Source organism: Branchiostoma lanceolatum, chromosome 11, assembly GCF_035083965.1.
Source record: "Branchiostoma lanceolatum isolate klBraLanc5 chromosome 11, klBraLanc5.hap2, whole genome shotgun sequence".
In the NCBI taxonomy this organism is placed as follows: Eukaryota; Metazoa; Chordata; class Leptocardii; order Amphioxiformes; family Branchiostomatidae; genus Branchiostoma; species Branchiostoma lanceolatum.
Window position 1 is genome coordinate 15,298,613 of NC_089732.1, and position 10,771 is coordinate 15,309,383.

The 10,771-nt window shown below is 40.5% G+C and overlaps 1 protein-coding gene across 1 annotated transcript; it reads right to left on the minus strand.

The window, feature by feature from the left end:
• Positions 1 to 3,909: 3,909 nt before the first annotated feature.
• Positions 3,910 to 8,911, minus strand: LOC136445246 (kelch-like protein 24). The gene is made up of 2 exons (XM_066443145.1): positions 8,836 to 8,911; positions 3,910 to 6,422 (listed from the first exon to the last, which is right to left on the minus strand). Exon 2 carries the CDS (start codon positions 6,417 to 6,419, stop codon positions 5,259 to 5,261), a length of 1,161 nt encoding a protein of 386 aa, XP_066299242.1. The 5' UTR covers positions 6,420 to 6,422; positions 8,836 to 8,911; the 3' UTR covers positions 3,910 to 5,258.
• Positions 8,912 to 10,771: the final 1,860 nt, after the last annotated feature.

The window sequence follows — 10,771 nt, forward strand, 5'->3', positions numbered from 1 at the left end:
TTATGTCGCCAACCTACACTATTTTGTGGGTTGGTGACCAAAAAACAATACAGACAAAACAAGAGTCTCAGGACCCAAAATCGTGTTTTTTATTAAACCAGTTCCCCCCATTCTATATCGCTCAATGGTATGACCCACATCCTTTGTTCCACAGAAACTGATCGTGACCTCTTCTTTGCCATTTTCCCATGCTATTCAACTGGGGTCGTCAAACATACAGACAGACTGGGATGTGTTGCCTTACACTAAAACCATGTAAAGCTGTTCCTTTCACTACCTGCTGTCAAGCTTCTAGTCTGGTCAAATCAGTCCCTACAGACTGTTAAGCGCCAACAGCTGTTAACAACCAACAGTTGCTAAATTGATGGGCTTGGCAAGCTAGAGCCAACAGCTGTTAACAGCCAACAGTAGCTAAATTGATATGCTTGGCAAGCTAACAGGTGCTGCAACAGCAATAACAACCAGAATACTGACAGCCAGCCTTGGAATCGGTTTCAACAAAATTTACATCTCTGTCCAACCTACCTGCGTACCAAATAAAATGAAAATCTGTTGTTACTTTCGTCAGTTATTCTCCTTACAAGATTTTTACAAATAAAAATTCCGCTCCAGTGACACAACCAGGAAGTTCCAAAACGACCTTGAACTTTCCCTTTCCAACATTACAATCCATCTACAGGTTCTACAGTTATGCTGACATTGAGCATCGGGTGACGCAAACATACACACAAACACGTAAATGCACCCAACACAGTATCTTCAGTTTCCCCCATTCTATATTGCTCTATGGTATGACCACCACCTGTGGGGCAAAGGACAAGTGACCCACTTACGCTATAAATAGCTAGTAGCTACTAACAAAGCGCCACAATATACAATGGCCAACACTGCAAGTATAGATTTTCCCATTACTTAGGAAAATTAAGTCCTATTTGCATAATTTGCACTTCATTGTATACATCCCTCTCTAAGCTATCTGCCAAGTAAATAACATGAAAATCTGTCGCTCCTTTCTTCAGTTATCCCCCTTAGAAGATTTTGACAAATACGACATTGCAGTTCCAGTGACACATACCAGGGGGCCTAAAATCGACCTTGACCTTTCTCCTCCTGACAACTACCCACATACCAAATATCATTACAATTCACGTACACGTTCTCCAGTCCAGTTATGCTGACTTTACACGTCCGGTGACACAAACATACACACACGGTAACAAAAACATACACACACGTACACACACACGCAAACACACTAACTTTGCATGATTTGCACTTCAGTGTGTACATCTAAGTCCAACCTATCTGCGTACAAAATAACATGAACATTTGTTGTTCCTCTCTTCAGTTTTTCTCCTTTAGAACATTTTTACAAATAGATAATTGCAGTTCCAGGGACACAAACCAGGGGGCCAAAAATCGACCTTGACCATTCTCCTCCCAGCGCATACCTACATACCAAATATCATTACAATCCATCTACACGTTCTACATTCATGCTGACTTTCAGCATCCAGCGACACACATGCAAACGATTTACCTCTTTACTTATGCAAATTCAACCTCATTTGCATAGTTTGCACTTAAGTGTGTACATCTTGGTCTAACCTACCTGTGTACCAAATAAGATGACAATCTGTCGATCCTCTCTTCAGTTCTTCCCCATTGAAGATTTTTACAAATACGCCATTGCAGTACAAGTCACACATGACAGGGGCCCAAAGTCGACCTTGACCTTCCTCCTCTTAACATCCACCCACATACCAAATATCATTACAATCCATGTACAGATTCTACATTATGGTGACTTTACGCATCCGGTGACACATACATACACCAAACGCACGCAAAACAGTATCTCCATGAAAAAGCTTTTTTTTCATGGAGATAAATGAGATAATAAAAAGCTCGAAAAACACGCCTAAAAACACGTCAAAAACTGGCCGGACCTCTGCTTGGAGAGTAAGAAAATGACAGCCACCCCACCCCCGGCCCCCTCCCCCACATGGATGTCCAACTTGACTGCTCGTTTAATAGTCCTAGCCCCTTGATGTGAGCACAGTCCGTCAGTTTAACATGTCTCATCCTACAGATATGCTTACCTCTTCTGGGGGTGGAAGTATGACGGAAAACTAGCGAAAAATGGGGAAATGTGGCTACTGACGCGTCGCACCACCAGAAAGGTCACAGGTCGCGGACGCAATGCATTGTGGATTTAAACTTTGACCTAACAAATTGGTTAATTGAAAATCAGGAAAGTATCACTTTTTGTCAGTTTATCGATGTAATACTTGGAAATGCCTAGAGGGTAATGTACATGTAGTTTGGATACAAAGTGGTGAGTGAGGACACCTCTTTTGCACTAAATTTTTAGATTAAATGCTATATCTAGCAATATCATAGAGAAAATAAGAGTTCTACGACCTCATACCTTCGCCAAATGATTTTAACCTTTATGAGTGTTTCTCATCAAACATAAATCATACCAGTTAATCGTCTTCACTCAAATAACGTACGTTTTCCAAAGTATGAGCTTAACAAAGAAGCTTATGCTAACATTGACCATTAATTATGCAAACCCTTCTGATGTTATCTAACATTCAACCATCAGAAACCATACTTCCATGGATCCAGCTCTTTATTCTTATCTGATCTTCTCACCAGGTGATTACATTAATGAGTGACTAATGCCTGCTCATGACGTGAAATAGCGATTTAGTTGTATAAGACATTCATCTCTTCGCCATGTTATTGTATAATTGACATATACGGCTCCATATTGTATCACCTGTTGATATTTTCTACCTCTGATAATATTATATAGATAGTGCTTTCTTGTAGTTTGAAATGGAACATTGTACAGCCTAGAACCTAATCATTGTATAGCATTGAACCTTCCTGTAGCTTTTAGTAGTTTGATATAAGTAGCCAGTAGCATTTTATCTTTGCCTTACATTGTACCTGTTACAATCGTTGTGCAATAAACTTTGACTTGACTTGACTTGACGTCACAATGAAGACGGCAGCCGGTTCGGAACCTTACACAACGGCTTGCGAAAAACATTATAAAATGAGGAAACAGTGCTTAATTATCGTGATAACATTTAATTAAACGACATAACAATATCTATTTCGTTTCCTTGTAAAAACAACGTTCTTTCCGAGCCGTTGTGCAAGGTTCCAAATCTGCTGCCATGTTCGTGTGTGACGTCATGAGCAGGCAAGTCACTTAATGACTTTTTAATGTAATTTCCTGGTGGGAAGAATCAAAAGCTGGAGGTATGATGTTTTTATGGATGATGTTTTCATGGGTCGATGTTCAATAACATCCGAAGTATGAATATGTTGTGAAAATGTCTGTTATTAAACAATAGTATTATGTTTTATGTATTTTCCGGAAATTCTCAATGTTTATGTCATTGGTGTCTACGTCTTATACCCTTAAAGCTAGTGATGTTTGTTCCCACCGTTAGAATTAAGCACCGTAACCTACTCCATTTCCCCACAATCGCAATGTTTTCCTGTCACTATATTGAAGTGACTTACAGTATTACACCCACCCATCATCAAATATTTCTTCAGCAATACATATCCATATAGTGCACACTTCCACACAACCTCCATGTACACCATACAGTATGACGTATACTCTTCCTTCCCAGATATAACATGGTTAGCTCACCTACCCCGAACACCGTCCTATCCCCATGCTGTGACACTGGACTAATGACTGTTCTTCCTCATATAAGGCCGTGTATATACAACTTTTTTCTCCCTCCACCACATTCCAGACCACTTTCTGCAGCTTATACCTTTCTCATATCTGGAAGAAAGCTCACCAGTCCTGTTATATCAGTTTCTGCATTCTAATTTTTTTCTTCTTCTTGCAATATTATACAGAGCACCGGGGAAAGATAAAAGTAATTTATTCATAAGGCATGATGTACAAAAGTTCTGCTGTAGATAATGATTGGGTGGTAGTACTCTCTACTAGATACCTATTGACTTTAGAATATCAACTTATTGGTTTGTTGGTTTATGTATTTAACCAGGGGAAACATATCGTCTAATGGCTTTCCAATGTACCCTGGGGGAAAAATCCCAAACAAAAGTTTTTTAAGTTATGCAAATAACTAATCAATACAAAACAAAAGTAACTTATATAACATAAACTCTACCAAAGAGTGAAACAATAGAGTAACCTTAACATGATATAGCAAAGAACAAAGTAGAATGAAATCAGTATTTATATACAAATAACTGTGTTATGCAAATCTGTTCTACCTATATATTGGTTAACATCTAATCAACGCATGCAAAATAGGTTACAAATCTTGATATGCCATCTGCAATTTGAAAAGCTAATAATGCTTTGCAGATCTCTTAATGTAATAGTATTCTCTAGTAGATATTGTCAGCTGGTTCAGAAATCCAATTGTGTTCTGAATACAAGACTAATTTCACACATTCCCAATGCAGCTATCTCCCTTGTACATTCTATCATCAATATCTTTACATAGTTTGTTAGTATAACATAAAGACATTGAATCTTCTAGGCTATATACACTGAAGATAAATTTGCCACAGAAACAGTATGGAGTATGACCTATGACAAGGACATCGTTCAAACATAGTTAGAAGCTTACACTTACAGTTTTGGTATAGTTACACTGATGTGCCTCCACATTTGGAACGGGTAAATCTAGAACCCTGATCATTGTATTACTGTTCACATTGTAACACTGACCGTCACGGGAACCATCACTAAGAGCATCCTTCTCATCCTCTTTGCCACCAGTTATGAAGATCTCAGACCCACACACTGTAGCACTACATAGCTCCCATTCAAACAATTGTTCAGCCATTTCCTCGTAGACATCTTTCTGGGGATCATAACACAGGACATGCTCCAACTCGCCACCAACCAAATAGACCTTAGAGTTAACTGTGCAAGCTGTTATGTCTCTCGTTGAATGTGGCAAAGGTGCTGCAAAATTCCACACATTCAGAGTAGGGTCATAACACTGAACAACATCAGTTTTTTCACTGCGACCAATCTCACCACCAAACACATAGATCTTTTCACAACAGGCGGTTATGCCAAAACTGCTGACTGCCTGTCGAAGTGGCGCGACCTCGTCCCAACTGTCTGTCGCCACATCATACACCTCTGTCTGCTCTCTGAATAACATACGGGGTAACAGCAGCCTCCAATCATGCCCCATATCCTTAACACCACCAATAACGTACACCTTTCCCTAAAGCACTGCCATCCCATGATCATATCTTTCTGTCCTGAGGAATCTCAGCCTAGTAGAAGAGTTATGAGATGCCCTGCACCTCCATACTTGAGACGAATACTTCTTCCCCCCTGTCACAATTACATCGTTGTTAACAACACATGCAGCGGATCCTTCGTTGTCACCAAGGGACCGTGGTAGTGAAGTAATGTCTACACAGCAGCATTGGACGTCAAGTCTGTATATGCAATTGTTTGGTTTGGAATACTCCCCATCTTCATCTTTTGTGACACCACCAAGAAGCAGAATTTCTCCTTGAAAAAGTTTACAAGTTCTTGGCTGCACAGATTGATTCTTTATCAGTTCCTTGATTCCAGGAACTCCTGCCAACACCTTGTCTGTCTCCATGATGTCTTTGAGATGGTCTTGATCCACATGTGAGAAACGAACAAACTCCAGCAGCTCCTTGAGATGTGTTTCTCGTTCCTCAAGATCATGTCTTGCCCAAAGCATGATTGCCTCTATCACTTGTTCCTCCTTCTCAGCATGAAGGTCATTGTCGGATATGTATGTCCTTAGAAATTCCACAGGTAGATCAAGGAAATTTTCATTCACACACACTTTATCAAAAAATGTCAAGGCAAAATTTTTTGCCATCGCAGACAAATTTTTATTTGATACTTTGTCTGCCAATTCCCAAGATGCCAAACATGTGTCAGGCCTCAAGCGGTCTGTCAGGAACTCTTCACAACTCTCTTCAACAGCCTCAAACTGCAGCATGTTGGCTGCTTCATACAGTGACTGGACATTTTCAATGCTGACTGTGTATTTAGGAGTGTAAGCAATGTCCACGAGCTTCTCTAGTGTCTCTCCACTCACCCCTCCTATCTCTATCTTGTCCTTCTTGCTCTCACTATGGCCTCCACGGAACATGGCGTGGAAGTAGTCGGAGCAGGCGGACAGAACCAGTTTGTGACAGGGGATCTCCTTCCCTTCAGCACACAGAGTCACGTCCACCAGGTGACCCTCGGACCTGAACTCTCGTAGCCGCTCAAGGAACCAGGCTGGATATTCATCAGTGTCATCACACTCATGGCTATTGTACACTGTCCCATTTTCGTCCACTGTCACACTGACTTCTGTGGTCTGACTGTCGTTCACTGGCTGATTGGTGTCCATTGTCTGATGGAAAGGAAGGAAAATTGTTGACATTCAATAATTGCAGTTTAGAATATACAACAGTAGTGCAAAGCCTATCATACCAAAATCAACAACCATGTGCCTCATTATTAATAACACTTAAGATTATATTTGATAAGACCAAAGCGAAAGACAGAATAATTCTGTGAAGGAAGTGGCTACTGACAGGATGATCTTGTCAGCAGTAGGCTACTAACAGGATAATCCTGTCAGCAGTAGAAAAAAAGTGCTGCTGACAGGACGATCCTGTGAGCAGCGGAAAAATCGCCGCTGCAGGATCATCCTGTCAGCAGTGCATTTTTTTTACTGCTCAGCAGTGCCTTTTTTCTACTGCTGACAGGATCATCCTGTCAGCAGTGCAGATTTTTCCATTGCTGACAGGATTTTTCCTGTCAGCAGTGATCATTTGGAAAATATAAATTTCCTGATAAAAAGCAAGTGTTTGCCTGCTATTCGTCTATATGTTAGAAGAGTACAACTACAAATGACTCATACTTACAAACTCGTACTACTTACTAACTTAGATCAAAATCACACGTGTCTGTGAATTCATGGGATTTATCGAACATGGCAAAGATTCAGTAATCAATATACCCAGTGGGAGGGGGGTGGCTTCTTTGTACAACCTGCTTTTTGAGACTCGGTCCAAATGGCTCAGTTTTCAGCATACAAAGTGACTCCGAGTTGTGGCAACAAACAGCTGTTTGCGTTGACTACTTGGACGTCAAGGGACAAATGTGCGTCACGCATGGCTAAGTTCAGCATAGAATCTCTAAGGCTCGGGCGAGAGTAGCTATGGTGATTGTTGTTTGCTTGTATGACCCTTGTATATTTAGTGTCCTCCAGCTGATGTCACTGCGGCTATGGTTGGAGTAACCTGGCATCCAGTCTATCATGGAATGGCCAGGCGCTCTTCGCGGCTGAAGGGACATTCCTCCGCAGTGATAATCTCTAGCGTCCGGTAGGAGTTTACACGGGATTGCTGCGGCATTACTACCACTACTGGATACTACTGCTACTACTACTACTACTACTACTACTACTACTACTTGTTGCGGCAAATTACAGGGTGCCAAAGATAATCCCTGCAATGGAATACGCCTTCCGCCCCGTAAAGCGCCTGACCGGCCTTTGAACGACAATCTTAAATATTCTAGATTGAATTCCAGGTTAGGTAGGCCTAGTGTTGAAGTTTTCTGGACATGTGTTCAATGTAACATTCAAACGCGTTATAATACGTTAACGCATGTTGAAACTTGGCGGTTAAAAGGACTTAAGAGACAAACCCCCACTATCATCCTAAATATGTCCCACGCATCGGTTTACGGCCAGATGAACACAGTTAAAATTGTAAAACATCCAGTGAAACACCAATACCCATTGGTACAGTAGCATATGCAAACAATTTGAAATAAGAAAATCCTGTCAGCAGTTGAAAAATCTGCACTACTGACAGGATGATCCTGTCAGCAGTAGAAAAATTGCGCTGCTGTCAGGATCTTCCTGTCAGCAGTGCAATTTTTTTCTACTGCTGACAGGATAATCCTGCCCTTGGCTGGCCGGTCCCGACTAGCTTTTGGGGGGAGAGGGGTTGAGTCAGGGGAACAACATACACCTAATCTTTATTTACAGCATTGGTTATTTCTATTCGTTACCCCTAAAAGAGCCACGATATAAATTCTTATCAAGTCGAACTATAGCACCGGAAAAAACTAGCTCGTTTCCCTGTGCTTACTACTCAGACACTTGGTAAACTCTGTAAACTCAGACTCTGTAAAGGTATGAGTACACAGTATTTCGCCGCGACCCCCGGAGTCTGTGACGTAGGGGTAAGAAAATAGTGCGCCCTAAATCTTGAACCGTATGTAAAATCGTTGAAGTGAATGCCAGCGAGGCGCAAACTTTACTGTATGGTAGTATAATAAGTGGGCTTTTAGATCGTAGGAATGAGATTGTGCAATTTTCCCATTCGGCGTATAAATGCGCGTGACATTTGCAGCTGCCTGCCGAGGTAAGTCGGCTTCACTTCCACATGACCCCGCATGACCCCATATCAAAGTGGCCGTCAAATTGTTAAAAAACCATAACTTTTTTTGGTTTTCAGTTTTTTTGTAGATAGTACCCTCGACTTCAACATATTCGTTTGTCTTGATTTTGTAGGGTACCCTAATATGATTTTATCCACGTCGATGTGGATCACTTTGTGGTCCTTAACTATAGAAACCCCCATAGGCCGAAAACTGTGTTCTGCTACCTAAACACTGTTGGTTACTGCGCCCCCCTCCCCACGTGCATTTTTAACGTCATCACTGAATGTTAGTCGCATTCTCTTACTCTGTAATGTGTGCACTGTGTATGTCATCAATTACCAATGGAGCATTAGACATATACTTACCTCTTCTGGGGATGGGAATACCACCGAATAAGACGAGCAAAATGTGGTCGAAATGTTATAGTTATCGCCACAAAGGTCAAAGGTTGACACATTGCAGGTTTGACCTACGACCGCATATTTTCTGTACAAATAGTTTCACTTTACGTTAGTTCATCGATGTTAACTCTAAGATTACCACTGGGTAGTGAACCAAGTTTGATTAACAAATGATAAAATATGGTATATGTTTCAAGTATTCTATTGTCAAATTAATGTTATTTCTTAAAATGTAACGGGGGGTGCCCAACCATCGGACGTTTTTTTACGCGCTGGAACTCACGGCGCTCCATTGCTGGTTGCCAGAGAGTGGTCAGGTTTTAATGAATGAATTTTGAACACATTCATCTAAAGACCATACTTGGACAAGAAATGTATTCATACTGTTCATGGGCCCTTCATGCTCCGCGTTACATGCGGAAGACGCTGTGAGACATTTTCACGAATGTACCTTCTGATTTAGTGCTACGCCAGATAGTGTGCCTAACTTAGTACGCTTTGGTAATTTTGCTCTCTTCGGAAGTTGGTGATGAAGTTAGGGAAATGTAAATAAGGCTTGAAGTCTGCTATATTCTAGCTTTCTTTTGACCGGAAAATTTTGACTGTGTGCACTTCTAACGTCATGTGAGAAGGGCTATATCTAGCGCATCCCAGCTCATGTTCCCACGGGAAATAGGCTACTACGCGGCCCGACGTACGTATTGAATGCGGCCCGACTTACGAAATCATTACGAAAAAACGACACCGCTTACATCAACAATACTCCGTCTACTTATTGGGAAACATCTTCGCCATCTGTGTATTCAGTTTCCTTTTCATAGACGGTACCAATCACATGTTAGAGCGTAACAAAGCTGTGCGTTGAATCGTCCCGCCACCATCGCGGTCCAAAAAAATGGCGGGAAAACAACGTCGTCAGACGACAGCAATGTTTACGTTGTTTTTCTTTGGTCGGTTTTCTTCTCAACAAACACTTAAAGACCCAAATTTTTAGTGTTTTATGAAATTATTTTTCTTATGTGTATGATAGCTGTGTGACTTATGTATCTGCTTGGCACAGGTCGTATATTTAGGTGCCGGGCCGTCTAGCTACGCAGTGACCCTCTACTCAGCGTTGCCATCATTATTGTCAAAATACTACTTTTCGACAAAACAAGAAATGAATATGTACACATATGTTTTGAATGTAAATGACAATTATGTGCATGAACTTGGGTTATTTACCTTCCTTATCAGCATAGTCATTGGACACAAACACGGCGTACTTATGCAAAATAAGATCAGTAAAAAATCCGTGCGATGTTCGGGCGCGTGCGAGGTTCGGGCGGCCCCCGTTACTGTAATGGAAGGTAATTTTAATCAACAACTTGTTGATGGTAATTATATGATTTGTTATGTTGTAGGTAATTATAACCATAACGAATTACATTTTGTAGTTTGTTGATCTACAGTATTACAGAATACTTGCTGTAAATGACTGACACAATCAATTGATTAAACAAGACTCATTTATATAACAGTCCACTTCAATTTTTTTAACCAACCTTTATTTACAAATGAGATTTACATTCACATGATAACTACATCACCTATAACAAGCAGTAATCATATCAAACTTCTCAACATGCATTCAATTTCAAACTGTATAACAATTTTTCCGTTGTTTGTATCATACTTATACTTGCAAATTGTAAACTTTCCAAGCAATAACAATACGTCAATATTATGATATTTTTTTTTCAATTCTTCAAAGTTTATGATCAAGAATTATATATTGCACGGATAATGATTATTCACTTCTATGATTTATCCATTAAGGTTTTTCTACTTCTAACCATATTGGTTTTAAAATATCACAATAATAGAAAAAGTGTTGTTGGGGGTGTCACCCATTGCCTAA